Source organism: Tursiops truncatus, chromosome 3, assembly GCF_011762595.2.
Source record: "Tursiops truncatus isolate mTurTru1 chromosome 3, mTurTru1.mat.Y, whole genome shotgun sequence".
Taxonomy (NCBI): Eukaryota; Metazoa; Chordata; class Mammalia; order Artiodactyla; family Delphinidae; genus Tursiops; species Tursiops truncatus.
The window spans coordinates 72,317,381-72,342,013 of NC_047036.1; the positions used below are offsets into that span (position 1 = coordinate 72,317,381).

At 37.2% G+C, this 24,633-nt stretch overlaps 1 protein-coding gene across 1 annotated transcript in view; it reads left to right on the plus strand.

The window, feature by feature from the left end:
* Positions 1 to 24,633, plus strand: part of ADGRV1 (adhesion G protein-coupled receptor V1) — a 564,070-nt gene that overhangs the window by 189,768 nt on the left and 349,669 nt on the right. The window contains exons 60-69 of the mRNA XM_073801943.1: positions 287 to 404; positions 2,269 to 2,392; positions 9,715 to 9,853; positions 10,026 to 10,211; positions 10,479 to 10,711; positions 12,880 to 13,028; positions 14,847 to 15,048; positions 15,567 to 15,786; positions 17,843 to 18,082; positions 19,748 to 19,897. Coding sequence (XP_073658044.1) covers positions 287 to 404; positions 2,269 to 2,392; positions 9,715 to 9,853; positions 10,026 to 10,211; positions 10,479 to 10,711; positions 12,880 to 13,028; positions 14,847 to 15,048; positions 15,567 to 15,786; positions 17,843 to 18,082; positions 19,748 to 19,897 — 1,761 coding nt within the window. The remainder of the gene's footprint in view (positions 1 to 286; positions 405 to 2,268; positions 2,393 to 9,714; positions 9,854 to 10,025; positions 10,212 to 10,478; positions 10,712 to 12,879; positions 13,029 to 14,846; positions 15,049 to 15,566; positions 15,787 to 17,842; positions 18,083 to 19,747; positions 19,898 to 24,633) is intronic.

A 24,633-nucleotide genomic window follows, 5' to 3' on the forward strand; every position in this document is an offset into this window, starting at 1 on the left:
TGACCATTTAATTCTAAGTGATCGAACTTTGAATGGTTGAAAATTTTCAGGAAATTTAAAAGTTGTGTTAACATTTCCCCCCCTTTTTCCTATTACGAACCTTAATTGGATTTATGCTCAGAGCTAATTTTTACATAGTAATTCTCTCTAGCAGAAACTCATAATTCTAGGGCACAGAAAGGACACACTTTAAAAAATGCTTATGAACATAAATGTTATTCTGCTAATGAGAATTCAAAACTTCGATCAATCTGGAAAATGTGTTATTCCTCCTCATTTGATATAGACTGAGTTCCAGAAGACCATTGTGTTGCACACACTTCAAGACGCCATGTTGGAGGAGGACAGGAGTTTCACCATTCAGCTGGTACCAGTTGATGAGGTAGAAATATCTCCAATAAAAGGTAAGAGAAATCGACATTTTTGGAAAAAAAGTAGATTTTTAGAAAAATGTAACCAGATACTCAATAGTTACAAAGATAGGTAGTATTAGTTTTTATAATTCCTAAAACATTTTCTAAATCATAAAGATGTTATTTCCTACTTGTATAACAGCTAAAGACTTTTTAAAGCTAAAATTACCATACCCAATGTTGGTAAGGTCATACGCCAAAGACTTCATACTACTTAGCTGTGTGATTTTTTAAAAGAAAAAGATGTTTGTTTTAGCAGTGTTTATAAAGTAAAATATGAAAGCTTCTTAAATGATCCTACAGTAGGAGACTGGTTAAATGTAACAGAATACTATGCAACTATTCAAAAAATGTGGAAGAAAAAGCCTTACTTACATTAAAATTAAGAACACTTCATTACATGGATAATTGTTACATTAATAAAATAGGCTTTGTAACAACATGTTCAGTGTAATCCCGTTTTTGTCACGTGCATGTCATAAACATGTTTGGAATTATTTATTTGAAATGTTGATAGTTGTTTTTGATTACCTATATTTTCTACACCTACTTACAATGATCACGTTACTTTTCTAATAAAATGTTATTTTAAAACTTAGCATCTTATTATGTCTCTTTCAGCCTATCTATTGCCTATTTTGATCAAAAAGTAATTACTTAGATTTTGACATTTCAGAAACAGGCATCATAATTCTCACTTGCCTGTGGTCCACGTGAAAATTTGTTTCTTCGGTCTGGAGAGAAAGGATTACTGGATCTAAAATGGTTTCATTATAGTACAAATAGTAATAACCATAAAAAATGGTCCAGCAACTTTGATATGAAAGCTTAGTTACTGTTGCATGTCCTTTTTTGCCATCAAGAACTTCATCCTATGCAAGGGTTCGTGGTCAAAGAAGCAGAATTCCGTGGCTAAGGAAATTCGCAGAATTGTAGAGTATTGTGTACTGTCACCTATGAAATCACCTAGGGTAGTTATTCCTTTTGCATTTATATATAGAGTACTTCCAGCAAGCATTTGAGGGAATCATATCTTTGCATTATATTCTTCCATAAGTCTTAAGTCAGCTCAGTTGTCTACATCGTGTTAAATGTCAGGGTTGATATTATATAGACTAATTAGACGCAAGAACAAGAATATACCAGTGGATCAAGGTAAATCATTTGTTAATATAAAAGATTCATAATATATTTCTAACTGTGATATACTTGCACTTGACAAACCACTCTTGATCCCATTAATCCATTGCCAAAGAAAGTGATAGTATAGTAATCCAATCCTTTATGTGTGCTTCTGCAAACAATTTTATTTAAGTTACTGCTAAATTATGATATGAATTTTATTTAAGTTACTGCTAAATTATGATATGAATACTCAAATTACTTGATATGGTTTTTATTTCAATTTTAGTAGGAACACTTAGAAGCAAATGGCAGAGTCAGAAAATTAAAAATAAAAAAGGGCCCCCAAGAATTCTAGTTTTTGCTACATAGCTAATACATACAGCCACATAACCCATTTCAGTGAGCTACAAAATGGTAGAAGTGGATTAATGCACATGGTAGAAGAGTACTTACTTATCATGGGAGTGATAGTGGAAGTACTGCCCACTTTATCCCTTTCATTAAAACGTGATCTTGGGCAAGTCATTTGCCTTAGTGTCTTCAATGCCTCTATGTGCTTAAATGTCTGTGCTGGTAAAATGAGGGTAATATTAGTACCTAACTTATATGATTGTCATGAGGACTAACTCACAAGATTAGTATATCAAAGCCCTTAGAACATTGCCAGGCATGTACTAAGTGAATCCATGTGTTTTCTACATAAGTGGTATATATATCATCTTCAACTCAGGTAGCGCATCAATAATCATTCGAGGAGATAAGGGAGTGTCAGGAGAAGTTGGGATAGCTCCATCATCTAGGCACGTCCTCATTGGGGAACCCACTGCAAAATATAATGGTACTGCTATCATCAGGTAAGGGTTTTCTAATTTTTGTTTGCCTAGGTGAGGGTTTTGAGTTTTATTTAAATAATTAGTATTATTAATTAAATACATTGTTCTGAATACAGACATATTCTTCAGGCATTGTCTTTTTATATATTTGTAAAATCCTGTGGAGAGTAGAACATATTTTTGATAAAAACTGAAGGTATGTTTTGAGTTATCTTGATGTTAGATCCTGAGAAGTTTTCTTTTCTTTTTTTTTTACACCTTTATTGGAGTATAATTGCTTTACAATGGTGTGTTAGTTTCTGCTGTATAACAAAGTGAATCAGCTATACATACGCATATATCCCCATATCTCCTCCCACTTATGTCTCCCTCCCACCCTCCCTATCCCACCCCTCTAGGTGGACACAAAGCACCGAGCTGATCTCCCTGTGCTATGCGGCTGCTTCCTACTAGCTATCTATTTTACATTTGGTAGTGTTTATATGTCCATGCCACTCTCACACGTCGTCCCAGCTTACCCTTACTACTCCCCGGGTCCTCAAGTCCGTTCTCTATATCTGCATCTTTATTCCTGTTCTATCCCTAGGTTCTTCAGAACCTTTTTTTTTTTTTTTTTAGATTCCATATATATATATATGTGTGTGTGTTAGCATATGGTATTTGTTTTTCTCTTTCTGACTTACTTCACTCTGTATGACAGTCTCAAGGTCCATCCACCTCACTACAAATAACTCAATTTCGTTTCTTTTAATGGCTGAGTAATATTCCATTGTATATATGTACCACATCTTCTTTATCCATACATCTGTTGATGGACATTTAGGTTGCTTCCATGTCCTGGCTATTGTAAATAGAGCTGCAATGAACATTGTGGTGTATGACGCTTTTTGAAGTATGGTTTTCTCAGGGTATATGCTCAGTAGTGGGATTGCTGGGTTGTATGGTAGTTCTATTTTTAGTTTTTCGAGGAACCTCCATACTGTTCTCCATAGTGGCTTTATCAATTTACATTCCCACCAACAGTGCAAGAGGGTTCCTTTTTCTCCACATCCTCTCTAGCATTTATTGTTTGTAGATTTTTTGATGTTGGCCATTCTGACTGGTGTGAGTTGATACCTCATTGTAGTTTTGATTTGCATTTCTCTAATGATTAGTGATGTTGAGCATCCTTTCATGTGTTTGTTGGCAATCTGTATATCTTCTTTGGAGAAATGTCTGTTTAGGTCTTCTGCCCATTTTTGGATTCGGTTGATTGTTTTTTTGATATAGAGCTGCATGAGCTACTTGTGTATTTTAGAGATTAATCCTTTGTCTGTTGCTTCATTTGCAAATATTTTCTCCCATTCTGAGGGTTGTTTTTTTGTCTTGTTTATGTTTTCCTTTGCTGTGCAAAAGCTTTTAAATTTCATTAGGTACCATTTGTTTATTTTTTTTTAATTTCCATTTCTCTAGGAGGTGGGTCAGAAAGGATCTTGCTGTGATTTATGTCATGCAGTGTTCTGCCTATGTTTTCTTCTAAGAGTTTTATAGTGTATGGCCTTACATTTAACTCTTTAATCCATTTTGAGTTTATTTTTGTGTATGGTGTTAGAGAGTGTTCTAATTTCATTCTTTACATGTAGCTGTCCAGTTTTCCCAGCACCACTTATTGAAGAGGCTTTCTTTTTTCCATTGTATATTCTTGCCTCCTTTATCAAAAATAAGGTGACCATATGTGCATGGGTTTATCTCTGGGCTTTCTATCCTGTTCCATTGATCTATATTTCTGTTTTTGTGGCATTACCATACTGTCTTGATTACTGAAGCTTTGTAGTATATTCTGAAGTCCAGAACCTGTTTCCTCCAGCTCCTTTATCTTTCACAAGATTGCTTTGGCCATTTAGGGTCTGTTGTGTCTCCATACAAATTCTAAGATTTTTTGTTCTACTTCTGTAAAAAATGCTATTGGTAATTTGATAGGGATTGCATTGAATCTGTAGACTGCTTTGTGTTGTATAGTCATTTTTGCAATTGTTGCTTCTTCCAATCCAAGAACATGGTATATCTCTCCATCTGTTTATATTATCTTTAATTTCTTTCATCAGTGTTTTATAGTTTTCTGCATACATGTCTTTTGTCTCCCTTGGTAGGTTTATTCCTAAGTATTTTATTCTTTTTGTTTTGTTTTTGTTTTTATTTTCTTTTTGCGGTACGCGGGCCTCTCACTGCTGTGGCCTCTCCCGTTGCGGAGCACAGGCTCCGGACGCACAGGCTCAGCGGCCACGGCTCACGGGCCCAGCCGCTCCACGGCACATGGGATCTTCCCGGACCGGGGCACGAACCCGTGTTCCCTGCATCGGCAGGCGGACTCCCAACCACTGCGCCACCAGGGAAGCCCGTATATTTTATTCTTTTTAAGGCAGTGGTAAATGGGAGTGTTTCCTTAATTTCTCTTTCAGATTTTTCATCATTAGTGTATAGGAATGCTAGAGAATTCTGTGCATTAATTTTGTATCCTGCTACTTTAACAAATCCATTGATTAGCTCTAGTAGTTTTCTGGCGGCATCTTTAGGATTCTCTACGTATACTATCATGTTGTCTGTAAACAGTGACAGTTTTACTTCTCCTTTTCTAATTTATATTCCTTTTATTTCTTTTTCTTCTCTGATTGCCATGGCTAGGACTTCCAAAACTATGTTGAATAATAGTGGTGAGAGTGGACATCCTTGTCTTGTTCTTGATCTTAGAGGAAATGCTTTCAGTTTTTCACCATTGAGAATGATGCTTGCTGTGGGTTTATAGTATATGGCCTTTATTATGTTGTGGTAGGTTCCCTCTATGCCCACTTTCTGGAGACTTTTTATCATAACTGGGTGTTGAATTTTGTCAAAAGCTTTTTCTGCATCTATTGTGATGGTCATATGGTTTTTATTCTTCAGTTTGTTAACATGGTGTTTCACATTGATTGATTTGCATGTAGTGAAGAATCCTTGCATCCCTGGGATAAATCCCACTTGATCATGGTGTATGATCCTTTTAATGTGTTGTTGGATTCTGTTTGATGGTATTTCGTTGAGGATTTTTGCATCTATATTCATCAGTGATATTGGTCTGTAATTTTCTTTTTCTGTAGTATCTTTGTCTGGTTTTGGTATCAGGGTGATGGTGGCCTCATAGAATGAGTTTGGGAGTGTTCCTTCCTCCATAATTTTTTGGAAGAGTTTGAGAAGGATGGGTGTTAGCTTTTCTCTAAATGTTTGATAGAATTCACCTGTGAAGCTATCTTGTCCTGGACTTTTGTTTGTTGGAAGATTTTTAATCACAGTTTCAATTTCATTACTTGTGATTGGTCTGTTCATATTTTCTCTTTCTTCCTGGTTCAGTCTTGGAAAGTTATACCTTTCTAAGAATTTGTCCATTTCTTTCAGGTTGTTCATTTTATTGGCATAGAGTTGCTTGTAGTAGTCTCTTAGGATGCTTTGTATTTCTTCAGTGTCTGTTGTAACTTCTCTTTTTTCAGTTCTAATTTTATTGATTTGAGTCCTCTCCCTTGTTTTCTTGATGACTCTGGCTAATGGTTTATCAATTTTGTTTATCTTCTCAAAGAACCAACTTTTAGTTTTATTGATCTTTGCTATTGTCTTCTTTGTTTCTATTTCATTTATTTCTGCTCTGATCTGTATGATTTCTTTCCTTCTACTAACTTTGGGTTTTGTTTGTTCTTCTTTCTCTAATTTCTTTAGGTGTAAGGTTAGATTTTTTTATTTGAAATTTTCTTGTTTCTTGTGGTAGGCTTGTAATGCTATAAACGTCCCTCTTAGAACTGTTTTTGCTGCATCCAACAGGTTTTGGATTGTCATGTTTTCATTGTCATTTCTGTCTAGGTATTTTTTGATTTCCTGTTTGATTTCTTCAGTATCTCTTGGCTATTTAGTAACACATTGATTAGCCTCCATGTGTTTGTGTTTCTCAGTTTTTTTCCCTGTAATTGATTTCTAATCTCATAGCGTTGTGGCCAGAAAAGATGCTTGATATGATTTCAGTTTTCTTAAATTTACTGTGGCTTGATTTGTGACCCAAGATGTGATCTATCCTGGAGAATGTTCCATGTGCACTTGAGAAGAAAGTGTAATCTGCTGGTTTTGGATGGAATGTCCTATAAATATCAATTAAGTCCATCTTGTTTAATGTATCATTAACAGCGTGTGTTTCCTTGTTTACTTTCATTTTGGATGTTCTCTCCATTGGTGAGAGTGGGGTGTTAAAGTCCCCTACTATGATTGTGTTACTGTCGATTCCACCTTTTATTGCTGTTAGTATTTGTCTTATGTATTGAGGTGCTTCTATGTTGGGTGCATGAATATTTACAATTGTTATATCTTCTTGGTTTGCTCCCTTGATCATTATGTAGTGTCCTTCTTCATCTCTTGTAATAGTCTTTGTTTTAAAGTCTATTTTGTCTGATATGAGAATTGGCGACTCCAGCTTTCTTTTGATTTCCATTTGCATGGAATATCTTTTTCCATCCCCTCACTTTCAGTCTGTATGTCTTCCTAGGTCTGAAGTGGATGTCTTGTGGACAGCATATGTATGGGTCTTGTTTTTGTATCCATTCAGCCAGTCTATGTCTTTTGGTTGGAGCATTTAATCCTTTTACTTTTAAGGTACTTATCAATATGTATGTTCCAATTACCATTTTCTTAATTGTTTTGGGTTTGTTATTGTAAGTCTTTTCCTTCTCTTGTGTTTCCTGCATAGAGAAGTTCCTTTGCATTTTTTGTAGAACTGGTTTGGTGGTGCTGAATTGTCTTAGCTTTTGCTTATCTGTAAAGATTTTAATTTCTCCATCGAATCTGAGTGAGATCCTTGCTCGGTAGAGTAATCTTGGTTGTAGGCTATTCCCTTTCATCACTTTAAATATGTCCTGCCACTCCCTTCTGTCATGCAGAGTTTCTGTTGAAAGATCTGCTGTTAACCTTATGGAGATTCCCTTGTGTGTGAATTGTTGCTTTTCCCTTGCTGCTTTTAATATGCTTTCTTTGTATTTAATTTTTGATAGTTTTATTAATATGTGTCTTGGCATGTTTCTCCTTGGATTTGTCTTGTATGGGACTCTGCGCTTACTGGACTTGATTGACTATTTCTTTCCCCATATTGGGGAAGTTTTCAACTATAATCTCTTCAAATATTTCTCAGTCCCTTATTTTTTCTCTTCTTCCTCTGGGACCCCTAGAATTTGAATGTTGGTGCATTTAATGTTGTCCCAGAGATCTCTGAGACTGTTCTCAATTCTTTTCAATCTTTTTCTTTATTCTGCTCTGCTGTAGTTATTTTCACTTTGTAGAATGTTCCTCTGCCTCAGTTATTCTGCTCTTGATTCTTTCTAGTGTATTTTTTGATTAACTATTTCCTTTCCCATATTAGGGAAGTTTTCAACTATTATCTCTTCAAATATTTTCTCACTCCCTTTCTTTTCCTCTTCTTCTACTGGGACCCCTATAATTTGAATGTTGGTGCATTTAATGTTGTCCCAGAGGTCTCTGAGACTGTCCTCAGTTCTTTTCATTCTTTTTTCTTATTCTGCCCTGCAGTAGTTATTTCCACTATTTTATCTACCAGGTCACTTATCCGTTCTTCTGCCTCAGTTATTCTGCTATTGATCCCTTCTAGAGAATTTTTAATTTCAATTATTGTGTTCTTCATCATTGTTTGTTTGCTCTTTAGTTCTTCTAGGTCCTTGTTAAACGTTTCTTGTATTTTCTCCATTCTATTTCCAAGATTTTGGATCATCTTTACTATCATTATTCTGAATTCTTTTTCAGGTAGCCTGCCTATTTCCTCTTCATTTATTAGGTCTGGTGGGTTTTTACCTTGCTCCATTCATATGCTGTGTGTTTCTCTCTCTTCTTATTTTGCTTAACTTACTGTGTTTGGGGTCTCCTTTTCGCAGGCTGCAGGTTCGTAGTTCCCATTGTTTTTGGTGTCTGCCCCCAGTGGCTAAGGTTGGTTCAGTGGGTTGTGTAGGCTTCCTGGTGGAGGGGACTAGTGCCTGTGTTCTGGTGGATGAGGCTGGATCTTGTCTTTCTGGTGGGCAGGACCGTGTCTGATGGTTTGTTTTGGGGTGTCTGTGACCTTATTATAAGTTTAGGCAGCGTCTCTCCTAATGGATGGGGTTGTGTTCCTGTCTTGCTAGTTGTATGGCATAGGGTGTCCAGCACTGTAGCTTGCTGGTCGATGAGTGGAGCTGGTTCTTAGCATTGAAATGGATGGAGATCTCTGGGAGAGCTTTCGCCGTTTGATATTACATGAGGTCAGGAGGTCTCTGGTGGACCAGTGTCCTGAACTCGGCTCTCCCACCTCAGAGGCTCAGGCCTGACAGCTGGCTGGAGCACCAAGACCCTGTCAACCACACAGCTTTTCTAAAAAATGCTACTTTAAGGTCCCTCTACCTCTTTCTTTGCAGAATGGGAGTGTGTACCTTCTGCCTTCTGCCTTGGACCTGTTAGTGTTGGAGGGTCTCCTGCAGAGGTGGAGGGGTGGCTGTGGCTCCCCGTGGGGACAAAGACACTTGCAGCAGCAATTCTGGGTAGTACTCCTTGGTGTGAGCTCTCCCAGAGTCCACCATTATCCCCACCGAAGAGCTGGGTAGGCCATGAGAAGGTTTCTGACTGTTCTTTAGATTATTTGCACAACCCCATGCCAAGGAGAGCACACTGAGTAACATCAAGAGATCTGTGCTTTCAGCCCTGTTCTGTCACTAACCATGTAAAATAGGAGTTACTTCATCTCTGTAAGCTTGTGTGCCTCAGCTCCAGAATCATCCCTTAAAAAATCATCTGGATCAAAGATTTGATGATTCTGATTGTTCTAAAATTAGGACCTATTATTTAACTAGGGTAGTATGATCATAGGCAGTTTTGTTTATCATAAATTTTCTCATGAGGAGTGAGATAGCAGTTATCAATAAAGTAGCTGAATTTGTGTCAAAACTTTATCTTTTTGGTAGTTTTTTCATTAGCACTGCATGTGTGAAGTGTTTACCGTTCTTTATTCGTATTTTGTATCTTGTGTAGTAAGTGGAATGTCCATACGTACTTTTTTTTTATTCCTTTAAACCTTCTACTTTTAGTGTTCTGCTTTTCCTAGTATTCTTGTCAAGCAGATTTACACAAGCTCAGTATTTTGGGTGTTACTGTCTTGGAATTAAAAGACTTTTTTTGCTTTATAGTTGATAGATAGGGTTATTGAAATTCATAATATTCTTGAAATAATTGAAAATTGTTTATTTTTGAAGGATAGAGCAAATATTTAGGAAAAGCTCTTTTCAATAAAAAGTGAAATATACATTTGTGTGTTGTTATAGCCTCGTTCGCAGCCCAGCGATTTCTGGGGAGGTCACAGTGTACTGGAGGATATTCCCTCCTTCCATGGGGGAATTTGCTGAAACTTCAGGAAAACTAACAATGCGAGATGGACAGTCTGCGGCAATTGTAGTGTTACAGGTATCAGTATTACTGATTGCTGTTATGCCCTTTGCTGTGTGTGTGTGTGGTTGGGGGGTGGGGTGGTGGGAGGTGGTCAGTATTAGAGAGTTCATTGTTTTGCTTATATGATAGATATATTTTTTTAAATGTTCAGATTCTGCTGCTCATGGCTCTTTCTGTCCTTCTCTAGGCTTTGAATGATGACATTCCCGAGGAAAAGTGTTTCTATGAGTTTCAGCTCACTGGAGTCAGCGACGGGGGTGTATGGCGTGAAGCCAGCAGCACTGCCAACATCACAGTGGTGGCTAGTGACTTTCCCTATGGACGATTCGCCTTTTCACAAGAACAACTTCGGGTGTCAGAGGAAGTGCAAAAGGTGGAGCATGAAATGCTTAAAATGTTAAATATCATTTTTATTTTTTATATCGTGAGTGATCTTTAAAATGTGTTTCTCTGTTCATATTCCAAAGTGTTCACAAACTGATTAATGTGTTCCTGATATCATTTTAACATAGAATTTATATACTTTGATACATTTACGTGTAACTTCGACATAATCCTGGTAAATAGGATTAGAGACACTCAAAATTAAGTCTTGTCTGGTAGAGTACTCATCCAAAATAAAAAACTGCTTCTTGCATAGGTTAACCTCACAATCATCCGTTCGGGTGGCTCTTTTGGCCCCGTGAGGCTCTGGTTTGAGGCTGTGAGTGGGACAGCCGAGGCCGGCGTGGATTTCATCCCTCCACCAGGGCAGCTCCTCTTTGAAGCGAGGGAGACGGTGAAAAGTGTGCACATTGAAATCCTTGATGACAACCTTCCTGAAGGCCCTGAGGAATTTTCCCTAGTGATTACAAAGGTGGAACTCCTGGGAAGGTAAAGTAAAAGAGAAAAATAGGAAAAAGGAAACAAAACAGAGAGAAAGGATGAGTGAAAGCTAGGTTGCGCAGGGATTAATACTGAACTGACTGTAAAACAGTCTTTCCCTGCTTTGTCTCACATTTATGTGACACTAGACCAGGACAGTGGTGGCAAAGACTGTTAATTATACAATGTTCTAAGTAAAATTTTTTCCTGAAAGTTGAAAGTATGTGTTTCTGTTGTGTGAAGGCACGCTGGGCAGCAGGGGAATTGAACATGGTGTGGACTTGTAGTAATTTGGTGAGGAAAGAGAGGAGCTGTTCTCTAGGTCAAAGGTCAGCTGGTGGGACAGATTTTGGTTCCTCCGTCTCTGTCTCTACACCAGGGAACAGGCTGGACTGAGAGATTTCTTTCCCTGATGTCTCTGAAGGCTGTACAATATTGTCTTCTTTGTGATGAATGAGGTAGATGTTTGCCCAATGGCATTTTTAAAGCAGGGGAGAAAATTTTGAGTAAAAGATGGTTGGTAGTTAATGCACCATGTTTTCACTGAAAAACAAGAGTTAACCATATTGAGTCCCTCTCATTCTCTGATTTAGTGCAGTGACTTGATTAACAAGGGTGGGAAACACGTGTTGCATGATGAAATAGATGGAATACCTACAGGTTAAGTGGCTCAAGAAGCACCTCTGCACCTATGGCTTACATACAACCTTCAGCTGGAATAATGTTTGCACTTAGATATGTCCTAAAGGAAGTTTACTTGTGCATGCAATGAAAATGCTTTTGCATGTGTGATATTAATGCAATGCTTTAAAGCTTTTTTTAACTAAAATATTTCACTGAATGACTTAGGCAGAGTGTATATCATTCCCCTGGGAAAAATTATTGTGGGCTCACTAACACTTCAACTCTTAAATTTCCCAGGTATGATTCTGTGTCTGACGATGGGAATGAATTTGTACTTATATTAAATGTATTAAAACTTGAGATGGTCACTGACTGTTTTAATTGAGTGAAGTTTGGTAAATGTAGCTCATTATGTGTGAGATTATATCTGTGTTTTTGACTAAGTGGGGCTTGAGGCATTTGTCCTCGCTGCTGCCCTTTAAAAAGGGCAATTCCTACTTAAGCTTAATTCTGAGGAAACAAGTTTTTCTTCCAGATAAATTTCTAGGCTTCCTTTGATCTGAAAAGGAGAGTAGTATAAACCCAATTTGCCTAGTTGCTAGAAAGTTTACTGCCTTGATATTCAGTTACGGTAAGCAGCTAAACCATGATCCATCTCAGACTACTGATAACGGTTTCTCTTATCATTTAATGTTTTAACCCCCAGTTTTCTAATTTTGTCTTGTATATAATCTAATTAATGAGCGTTCAACCTTTCCAAACTAGGTAGGTTAAAAATACTAGGTAAATAGAATTTGGGAATTGAAGGAAGGACTAAAATGGTTTAGTGCCATCTTTTTTGGTAGCTTCAGGAATTAAAGCGATGTAAAGCCCAGGAAGTCAAAACTTTTCTTTGATGGGAGTAATAGCAATCTTTAAAAGAGACTTTCTCAGCAGAAATACATTGCTAGACAAGTAAGCTACCATCTATGTGAAAGAATAGAGGCATTGATTTAATTGATATTCACAGAAACTGGAATATTTTCTTGAATCTTGATGGTTTAGCTTAAAATTTCTTTAGTGGCATGACACTCATTATATCCTTAAAGTAACTCTCTCTTCCATAAAAAAAATAAATAAATAAAGTAACCCTCTCACCTAACACTGTAGATCTCTAACCAAGCTGGTTTCCATCTTTGAGTGCACTACAATTTCATGTACATTCCCTTCCGTGACCCATTACTGTAGCATGTGTTCAGCAGTACATTCCCAGCCCCAGAGGTTCATTTTCCAACTTCTTCCCAATTTCCTAATAGTTTTATTATCTTTTCCTATTGCCTAAGTTTAATAACTTTATATTAGTTCTGGTTTTATGCAGGCGGTGATAATTGGGAACAGCACAGAAATATATTTCAAACATCATTTCAGAAAAGAAAAGTATTTTCGTGTTGGGATCTTTAAAAGGATGAAAAAGCTTAATAGGACTAAATTATAGGAGCTAATAGGACCCTTCTTCAATTCATGCTAAACAATTATACTCAATTTATTTTATTTATTTTTTATGACTCTGAAAGAGGGTATGATTTTACCATCCAAGAAAATGGACTTCAGGTGGATCAACCTCCTGAAATAGGAGACATCTCCATTGTCCGAATCATCATAATGAAAAATGATAACGCAGAGGGAATCATTGAATTTGACCCAAGTTATACTGCCTTTGAAGGTAGGTTCAGTAACGTTACTTATAAATTTACCACCAATTTCTGAATTAGAGTACCTCAGCACGACATTGTCAGTTTGAATTGCTGTATGCAAATTTTCCTGATTTGGGGTGTGTGCATGCGTGTGTGCGTGCGTGTGTGTGTGTACACATATATACACCTTTGTATGTATTTATATATGCCTTTATATATATTTACATATTTATTTTAAAAATATATTTTGAATTACCTTTGGGCAGTCTTGAATCTCACTTTTGTATGGCAAAGTGGAATGGTTGGGAATAAGGCATTTAGAGAAACTATGTTTAACTTTAAGATTGTTGAAATGTTTATATTTCGAACACTTATATTTCTAATTTATGTAATGCTTAATTTCCTTTGTGATTAGAAATCAGTGAATATTCACTTCCTAATGAATAATCACCTTTGAAATATTTTACTGGACCGCAGGTGCAGGTAGTATCTGGACTCCTAATCATGCTTTCTTGAAACAGTATCTAATAGCAGCTTGCCTTATCTTGCCAATTCTCCCCTCTTATAGAAGCAGAATGCAGAATATATGGTTATATTTCCTCCTGGTAGAAGGAGGTGGCTGCTTTTTCTGATTTTATTCAAAAGCAGAATATGAATATACCTTTCAAAATAAACATGGTATCTTGTTGCAATTAATTTATTGGCTTCATTGCCTCCGTGAAATTCTTTCATTATCTAGCCATTTTTTAAGTTCATCAGAAATCACTTTAGGAGTTGATTTGTATTGACTTCATGGGTAAAGTCCTGGAAAACATCACCATTTTGTGAACTTCAGTCTACAGCAAGTAAAAAAAGGCTGCATTTTTATACCAGCAGAAAAAAGGGACTTGGATCTTTTTTGTTCACTGATTTCTGTTTGATTCACTATCTTTGGGGATATTTGGGACAATGCATTTATAATTACAATGTAAGTTCAGTACTGTTTAGCCCTGGCTAGTGTGAACTCTATTAAATGATATTTTAATATACATATGTTAGCATAACTGAAGAAGAAATAAAATATGAATAGAAATTTTAAGTTGAAATCAAGCACTGAGGAAACATTTTCAGATTTACAAGTAGATTTCATAGGAACTGAAAATGTAACAGAATCATCTTTATATCTGGAGTTTTCAAACACTCATATGATATAAATAACATACACCTTATTTTTTATATTACTGATGTTTCAGTTAAATATGCAGAAACAATCCAGAAAGGTTTCCTTTTTTTTTTTGCGGTACGCGGGCCTTTCACTGTTGTGGCCTCTCCCTTTGCGGAGCGCAGGCTCTGGACGCGCAGGCTCAGCGGCCATGGCTCACGGGCCCAGCCACTCCGTGGCATGTGGGATCTTCCCGGACCGGGGCACGAACCCGTGTCCCCTGCATCAGCAGGCGGACTCTCAACCACTGCGCCACCGGAGAAGCCCCCCAGAATGGTTTCCTTTGAGTACACATATTTTAAGTGTTTTTTGTGCTCATCTAGCATTGTCAAAAAAGCAAGGGTTATTTATTTATATGTGGCACACAGAGAAAGAATGGCTATGCTAATGATTAAATCGATTATTTAAATTCTAACTTACACTGCTCACTATAATTTTCAACTTGTGACATACTGTAGTTCTCCTAAAAAAAAAAATAAGTCATGACATTTTCACTAATTGTTTTTTAAAGCAATAAATGAACTGCGGAAAAATTGAGTGCTTGTGTTGTACTGTTATATTTAATTGTCATGTTTGATTTGACTGAATCTTATAAAAGTCACTTGCTTTTTCTGGCGTACCAATTAATTTCAAATTCCTGTTACAGTGGAGGAGGACGTAGGGATGATCATGATTCCAGTGGTGAGGCTTCATGGCACTTACGGCCGTGTGACAGCTGATGTCATCTCTCAGAGCTCTTCTGCAGTTCCTGGTGGTGTTGATTATATACTGCATGGTAGTTCAGTCACCTTTCAGCATGGGCAGAGCTTAAGTTTTATAAATGTTTCCATCATTGATGACAATGAAAGGTAAAACTACTTAGTGATATTGGAAATAACATGGGCATATGTAAAGCATGAGTATTGTGCTCCAGTCCTTACCTGTGTTTTGCACTGATAATAGAATTTTAGATTATACTTGTACCCATTGAAAAATGAGTGAGAAACTTTAGGAGGTGCTGAGATAGGGAAAAAGGGATTGGGAGTCCATTGTGATAGTGCCTCACTTTTTCTCAAACAGAAGAAGAAATAATAATTTTTATTCTTCTAGATTTGAAAAGTCTAATCAGAATGTGGAAACATCCTGCAGATCACTTCCTTAATGCATTAAGCAATTAAAAAGAGGGGAAGAAAGTCTAATAACTATCCCAGTTTATGTAATATTGAAGTGATCATTTGTGCTTTTAGCTAAGCACCCTCTTCTTACCACTTGGTGTGTGACTACTGTGCCTTGAATATGTATGACCAATTTTGAAAATGACTAGTTATTTGGATTTTAGAAGCATTTTAATATGTTTAGACTCACAGAATTGCTCCTTGCTATGCAGTGAATTTGAGGAGCCCATTGAAATCCTGCTCATTGGAGCTACTGGTGGAGCGGTCCTTGGGCGCCACCTAGTGTGCAGAATCACGATTGCCAAGAGTGACTCTCCCTTTGGTGTAGTAAGATTTCTCAATCAAAGCAAAATTTCTATTCCTAATCCCAATTCTACAATGATTTTACCCTTGATGCTGGAGCGGACTGGAGGACTCTTGGGAGAGATTCAGGTAGAGTTATTCTTCCCATGATTTAAAAAATAATTTGGATTGATAGATATGGTGTTGGATTTTCTTATTCCTCAAATATAGTCATTTATTTATTCACAGTCAGTAATACTTATTAATTACCTAGTAGGTATAAAGCAGCTTCTAAAATCCTTTGAAGTACATAAAAATGCATAAGGCATATAGCTGTCCTCAGGACACTCTTGAGAGAAAGTTAAAAATTAAATGAAGGATTCTGGTAAAAGTCAACAAGTATTTGTAGAGGGCTTTCCATGTACCAGACCCTGTTATAGGCCCTGAGAACGCACTGGTGAACAAGACAGACTTCATCTCTGTTCTCATAAAGTTTTCAAACAATAAACAAAAAACTGAAGAGAAAATGATCTGATAACACTAAGTTTTTTGCAGGAATGTAAAATCAGGAGACACAATCATAAGTGACCTGCTGGCCACTGTTGATTGGATGGTAAGGGTGTGATATTAAAGCTGAAAGTTGATAAGAAAGAGGTGCTCAAGTAATTGTTAGAGGGATGAGCATTTGGGCAGAGGGATTAGCTAGTGCAGATCTACAAACTTGGCATGTTTGTGGTATGCAGAGGTCCATGTGGTGGATGGGCTTGGAAATGAAGGGATAACAGCACAAGATAGATCAGAGGGGCCAGTAGGTGTTTGGTCACAGAGAACTTTCTAAGCCAGGTTAAAGATGATGAGTCTAAGTGCAAATAGGATGCCATTAGAGAGTTTTAAGCAGGGGAATGATGTCAGTGTCACCAGGTTGTCAGTGCACTTATAACTGCTGTGAGGAAAATGGGTTGTCAAGAAGCCGGAGTAGAAGCAGGGAGAGCAGTTAGAAGGCTCTTGCCCTCTATAGCCCAGGGCAGAGCTGACGATGGCTCAGACAAGGGTGGAGATGGAGCTGGCCAGATGGGAATGGGCATTGAGTATGTTTTGGAGGAAAAATTCACTGGGCTTGTAGAGGGGAAGAGAGTAATCAAGGATAACTGCTAGAATTTTAGTTGAGCAACTGGTTAAATTGTAGTGCTGTTTACTGAGATGCCGAAGCTTGGGGGGAAAAGCAAGAGTTCTGTTTTGGCCTTGTTGATTTGAGATAGCTACTAGACACCCCAGTGGAGGGGCAGGTAGGCAGGGGGAAGTTCGAGTGTGGGTTGTGGGGAGGTCAGGACTGCACACAGATTCAAAAGATGTTGACACACCTGGAGGCATTTGAAACTCTGTGACCTAAGGAGTGTAGACAGGGATGTAAGGGGTATAGACCCAAGCGCGGGCTCCCAACATTTAGGGATCTGAGGAGGGAGAGCCAGCCAAAAAGATTGAGAAGTAAAGAAGGAAAACTAGGAAGGTATGTGTTATGTGAGTAACATGTAAGCCAAGGAAGACAGGACACAGTGTTTCAAGAAAAAGAAGCGGTCAGCTGTGTCCAATGCTGATGAAAGATGAAAGAAGCAAAGAGAAGTGCCCAGTTTTCTTTCTTTATGCATATGAAAAGTATACAATTTTAAATTATAGAAACTTTAAAAAATGCATTTGTTGCAATATAAAATTTTTGTTTCTTGTAACAATTTATGAAAATTTCTGTTTCTCTTACACTAGGAATTTAAGTATATTTATTGCTGCACGCCCAGCAGACCTTTCACATGGTTTTATAGTCTGATTCAAATAGGTTTTGATGGACAGAAGCTGTGCACTAGCAAGACAGTTTGTACTCATATTTTTAAAGTTCATATTACTCTAATATATATATTTAGAATATGTACCTTTATGTTTTTGTTATCCTGTGGTGATAACAAATGACTGGGTATTCAGATCTTTCTTTACTTGTTAGACATTGCTATTCATGAAAACAGATATTCTATATATACATAGCTTATATTTGCAAATATTGTTTTAAACAACATGAGTTGATAACATAGGAATTTGCTGGAGGTATTCTAGAATAATTTTCACATGTATTATATATATTTTAAATACTACATATCCTGCTAAGTAATTCTTTGTTTAAAGCTGATCGTTTCTATTAAAAAAAACAAACACCCTGCAGGTAAACTGGGAGATAGTCGGACCCAATTCTCAGGAAGCCTTACCATCACAGAACAGAGACATCGCTGACCCGGTGAGCGGGTCCTTCTCCTTTGGAGATGGGGAAGGTGGAGTGAGAAGCATCACTCTGATAGTCTATCCTCATGATGACATTGAAGTTGAAAAGACTTTCATTATTAAACTTAAACTTGTGAAAGGAGAAGCTAAATTAGACTCCAGAGCTAAAGATGTTACATTAACAGTAAGTCCGAATTTGTTTCGCCCACAAAATTTTGGATTTAACGATTTATTGGAAAATGCATTTACATTTGTTGAAACTCTATGGGCTTATGATGAATTTAAAGTTATAAGACCAAATGAAGTCATAGTAATTCCTGTGGGTCAGATGTTCTGGTTGTTATATTAATTTATTCCATAGCCTTATTATTGATATATATATATATATATATATATTTTTTTTTTTTTTTTTTTTTTTTTTTTTGCGGTACGTGGGCCTCTCACTGTTGTGGCCTCTCCCATTGTGGAGCACAGGCTCCGGACACACAGGCTCAGCAGCCATGGCTCACGGGCCCAGCCGCTCCGCGGCATGTGGGATCCTCCTGGACCGGGGCACGAACCCGTGTCCCCTGCATCGGCAGGCGGACTCTCAACCACTGCGCCACCAGGGAAGCCCCGACTGATAATTTTTAAAGGCTTTAAGATAATGAGAAATACTTATTTTACACTTTCTGAGAAAATCTGATGTTTTGGGGATATTTGGCACTTTTAGAGAGGAGGCATTTGTCATATCATACGCATTGGATATCTTTGCCATTAAAGTACATAAAAGTTCACAGATGTCACAAGTCAGATTGTTGGAAGGAAGAATGGTACTTGTACAATTAGGGCAATGATGGTGTGGATCAGATCCGAGTTCAGCATATTTTGCATGAATCACCCAGTCCATTGGGGAAGAAAGTACTGGGGACCAAGGTTACTGAAAAAAAGACTGAAAGATGCACCTTTTTTTTAAGTTTGTAAAACACTCATGTCTGGGGTCTGTATCAGTCAGATGTCTCCAGAGAACCAGAACTATTAGGAAATATATATGGAGAAGGAGTTTTTTTTTTGTTTTTTTTTTTTTAAGGAATTGGCTCATGGGATTGTGGGGTCTGGCAAGTCCAAAATCCATAAAGCAAGCTGGCAGGCAGGAAGCCCAGGAAAGAACCGAAGTTGCAGTCTTGAGTTTGAATTTTGTGGGGCAGGCTGGAAACTCAAACAGGATTCCTAAATTACAGTCCTGAGGCACAATTCCTTCTTCTCCGGGAAGCCTCAGTGTTTGCTCTTTAAGGTTCAACTGACTGGATGAGGTCCGTTCACATTATTGAGAATAATTTTCTTGACTTCAAGTCAGCTGGTTGTAGATATTAATCATATCTGCAAAATGCCTTTACAGCAACATCTAGACTAGTGTTTGACCAAACAATTGGACACTGTAGCCTAGCCAGGATGACACATGAAATTAACCGTCACAGGGCCTTTGCTACTCTCCGTATTATATTATATCATAATGAGTAGAAAGAGGTAAGCTAAACTTAATGAAGCAAATGAGAGGTGAATAAAGCTAAATTCAGTCATTGAAGTATTATCCTTTGGTGATTCTACAAATTGTAGTTTTCTGAACACTTATTCCCATTATCCTTGGGGGATAAGAATCTACCTGTTTTGGTAACAATCAACGTAACAAAGGTTTTTAAAAATCAGGTAGCTAGGTGGATTATATCCAAGTATCGTGATTGTGTTTCTTTCATTTCCTCAGCTTATCTTGTACATACACAATACACCAGTGTGTTGATATATTGGATACCGTAATTTCATCCATAGCTGTTATATACATTTTCACTCTGCTCTCTGTTTCTCTTTCTAGATACAAAAGTTTGGTGATCCAAATGGAGTGGTTCAGTTTGCTCCCGACTCTTTATCTGAGGAGACCTATTTGGAGCCGTTAGCTCTGGAAGGGCCCCTGATCATTACTTTCTTTGTCAAAAGAGTCAAGGGCACTCTGGGAGAGATTATGGTATCATTTTTCCTTTGATTTTTAAGTAGAGTAGTAATTTGCCTAACAACTGCGGTTGAGAGGAACAGAGAAACGGCGTGTGCTGGAGAGTTAAAGTTTTAGATATACTGAAGTGACATGAGTTTTCACGCACGCTGAGAAGGCTCATTGGAGCACGTTTGGACTCTAGCCGGCACCAACCTCTGGCTGTCTTTCTAAATTCAGTTACAATTAAGTTAAAAAGATCTTTCTCATATTTAATGATGAAGAAAATGAACTATTTTATAATTTTTTGTTTGCTATAATGTGAAGCTTTTCCTACTGAACAGGCGTATCCATGATTTTTATAAATTGTTTAATATAGTCTTAATATATCCTTTTTTTGGATATACCTCTTTAAATGTGTTTATTATTTTAGAAGTTTAGAACATTGTTTGAACTGAGTTAAATGTTTGTGGAATCCTTGAAACATTTCAAGAAAACATGGCTTGGAATCACTGCTCTAGATCTATTACTCTCTTAGATCAATATGCATATATTCTTTATTTTCAATATAATCGAGATGCTCTTGTAAATCATGAGTATATTCATCGAACTGATCAAGGTTATCTGTTTGCTAGCAAAACATATTTTGTGAACTCTCTCTATAAACTTACCTCTTTTCCTGTATTGGTGATTAATTGTTACTTCTTCAGTTGAAACTTTATGGTTTGGAGGTAAAAAAATTCTTAGAAGATAATTTTTTACAGATTTTGGGAGGGGGAAATTCTTAATTTCTGAAATCTTAGATATCCTCTTTTTTTTAAAACATTCCATTTTCTCTCAAGGTTTTTGGTTTTTTTAAAAAGTCTTTATTGGAGTATAATTGCTTTACAATGGTGTGTTAGATTCTGCTTTATAACAAAGTGAATCAGCTATACATATACATATATCCCGATATCTCTTCCCTCTTGCGTCTCCCTCCCTCCCAGCCTCCCTACCCAACCCCTCTAGGTGGTGACAAAGCACCGAGCTGATCTCCCTGTGCTATGCGGCTGCTTCCCACTAGCTATCTATTTTACATTACGTAGTGTATATATGTCCATATCACTCTCTCACTTTGTCCCAGCTTACACTTCCCCCTCCCCGTGTCCTCAAGTCCATTCTCTTGTAGGTCTGTGTCTTTATTCCTGTCCTGCCCCTAGGTTCTTCATGACCATTTTTTTTTTTTAAGATTCCATATATATGTGTTAGCATATGGTATTTATTTTTCTCTTTCTGACTTCACTCTGTATGACAGACTCTGGTTCCATCCACCTCACTACAAATAACTCAATTTCATTTCTTTTTATGGGTGAGTAATATTCCATTGTCTATATGTGCCACATCTTCTTTATCCATTCATCCGATGATGGACACTTAGGTTGTTTCCATCTCCGGGCTATTGCAAATAGAGCTGCAATGAACATTGTGGTACATGACTCTTTTTGAATTATAGTTTTCTCAGGGTATATGCCCAGTAGTGGGATTGCTGAGTGGTATGGTAGTTCTATTTTTAGTTTTTTAAGGAACCTCCATACTGTTCTCCAAAGTGGCTGTATCAATTTACATTCCTGCCAACAGTGCAAGAGGGTTCCCTTTTCTCCACACCCTCTCCAGCCTTTATTGTTTGTAGATTTTTTGATGATGGCCATTCTGACTGGTGTGAGATGATATCTCATTGTAGTTTTAATTTGCATTTCTCTAATGATTAGTGATGTTGAGCATCCTTTCATGTGTTTGTTGGCAATCTGTGTATCTTCTTTGGAGAAATGTCTGTTTAGATCTTCTGCCCATTTTTGGATTGGGTCGTTTGTTTTTTTGATGTAGAGCTGCATGAGCTACTTGTAAATTTTGGAGATTAATCCTTTGTCAGCTGCTTAATTTGCAAATATTTTCTCCCATTCTGAGGGTTGTCTTTTCGTCTTGTTTACGGTTTCCTTTGCTGTGCAAAAGTTTTTAAACTTCATTAGGTCCCATTTGTTTATTTTGTTTTTGTTTCCATTTCTCTAGGAGATGGGTCAGAAAGGATCTTGCTGTGATTTATGTCATGCAGTGTTCTGCCTATGTTTTCCTCTAAGAGTTTGATAGTGTATGGCCTTACATTTAACTCTTTAATCCATTTTGAGTTTATTTTTGTGTATCGTGCTAGGGAGTGTTCTAAATGCATTCTTTTACATGTAGCTGTCCAGTTTTCCCAGCACCACTTATTGAAGAGGCTATCTTTTCTCCATTGTATATTCTTGTTTCCTTTATCAAAGATAAGGTGACCATATGTGCATGGGTTTATCTCTGGGCTTTCTATCCTGTTCCATTAATCTGTGTTTCTGTTTTTGTGCCAGTACCATACTGTCTTGATTACTGTAGCTTTGTAATATAGTCTGAAGTCAGGGATCCTGATTCCTCCAGCTCCGTCTCTCTTTCTCAAGATTGCTTTGGCTATTTGGGGTCTTTTGTGTTTCCATACAAATTGTGAAATTTTTTGTTCTACTTCTGTGTAAAATGCCATTGGTAGTTTGATAGGGATTGCATTGAATCTGTAGTTTGCTTTGGGGAGTAGAGTCATTTTCACAATGTTGCTTCTTCCAATCCAAGAACATGGTATATCTCTCCGTCTATGTATCATCTTTAATTTCTTTCCTCAGTGTTTTATAGTTTTCTGCATACAGGTCTTTTGTCTCCTTAGCTAGGTTTATTCCTCGGTATTTTATTCTTTTTGTTGCATTGGTAAATGGGAGTGTTTCCTTAATTTCACTTTCAGATTTTTCATCATTAGTGTATAGGAATGCAAGACATTTCTGTTCATTAATTTTGTATCCTGCTACTTTAACAAATCCATTGATTAACTCTAGTTGTTTATGGTAGCATATTTAGGATGCTCTATGTATAGTATCACGTCATCTGCAAACAGTGACAGCTTTACTTCTTCTTTTCCAATTTGGATTCCTTTTATTTCTTTTTCTTCACTGATTGCCGTGGCAAAAACTTCCAAAACAATGTTGAATAATAGTGGTGAGAGTGGGCAACCTTGTCTTGTTCCTGATCAGAGTGGAAATGGTTACAGTTTTTCACCATTGAGACCGATGTTGGCTGTGGGTTTGTCATATATGGCCTTTATTATGTTGAGGTAAGTTCCCTCTGTGCCTACTTTCTGGAGGATTTTTATCATAAATAGGTGTAGAATTTTGTCGAAAGCTTTTTCTGCATCTATTGAGATGATCATATGGTTTTTATCCTTCATTTTATTAATATGGTGTATCACATTGATCGATTTGCATATATTGAAGAATCCTTGCATTCCTGGGATAAACCCCACTTGATCATGGTGTATGATCCTTTTAATGTGCTGTTGGATTCTGTTTGCTAGTATTTTGTTGAGGATTTTTACATCTATGTTTATCAGTGATATTTGCCTGTAGTATTCTTTCTTGGTGATGTCTTTGTCTGGTTTTCGTATCAGGGTGATGGTGGCCTTGTAGAATGAGTTAGGGAGTGTTCCTCCCTCTGCTATATTTTGGAAGAGTTTGAGAAGGATAGGTGTTAGCTCTTCTCTAAATGTTTGGTAGAATTCACCTGTGAAGCCATTTGGTCCTGTTCTTTTGTTTGTTGGAAGATTTTTAATCACAGTTTCAGTTTCAGTGCTTCTGATTGGTCTGTTTATATTTCTGTTTTTCCTGGTTCAGTCTCGGAAGGTTGTGCTTTTCAAAGAATTTGTCCATTTCTTCCAGGTTGGCCATTTTATGCTTGTAGTAATCTCTCATGATCCTTTGTATTTCTACAGTGTCAGTTGTTACTTCTCCTTTTTCATTTCTAATTCTGTTGATTTGAGTCTTCTCCCTTTTTTTCTTGATGAGTCTGGCTAATGGTTTATCAATTTTGTTTATCTTCTCAAAGAACCAGCTTTTAGTTTTATTGATGTTTGCTATCGTTTCCTTCATTTCTTTTTCATTTATTTCTGATCTGATCTTTATGATTTCTTTACTTCTGCTAACTTTGGGGTTTTTTTTTGTTCTTCTTTCTCTAATTGCTTTAGGTGTAAGGTTAGGTTGTTTATTTGAGATGTTTCTTGTTTCTTAAGATAGGATTGTATTGCTATGAACTTCCCTCTTAGAACTGCATAGGGTGTCCAGCACTTTAGTTTGCTGGTTGTTTAGTGGAGCTGGATCTTGGCGTTTAGATGGAGATGTCTGGGAGATTTTCACTGTTTGATATTACGTGGTGCTGGGATGTTTCTGGTGGACCAGTGTCCTGAACTTGGCTCTCCCACCTCAGAGGTACAGCCCCGAAACCTGGCCAGAGCACCAAGACCCTGTCATCCACATGGCTCAGAATAAAAGGGAGAAAAAAAGAAAGAAAAGAATAAAATAAAGTTATTAAAGTAAACAATAATTATTAAAAATAAAAAAATGTTTATCAAGTAATTTAAAAAAAAGGAAGGAAGGAAGAAAGAAAGAGCAACCAAACCAAAAGAAAAATCCACCAATGATAACAAGCACTAACTGTACTAAAAAAAAAAAAAGAAAAAAAACGGACCGACAGAACCCTAGGACAAATGGTAAAAGCAAAGCTATACAGACAAAAATCACACACAGAAGCATACACATACACACTCTCAAAAAGAGAAAAAGGACTTTAGTTGCCCCCAAAGTCCACCTCCTCAATTTGGGATGATTCGTTGTCTATTCAGGTATTCTGCAGATGCAGGGTACATCAAGTTGACTGTGGAGATTTAATCCGCT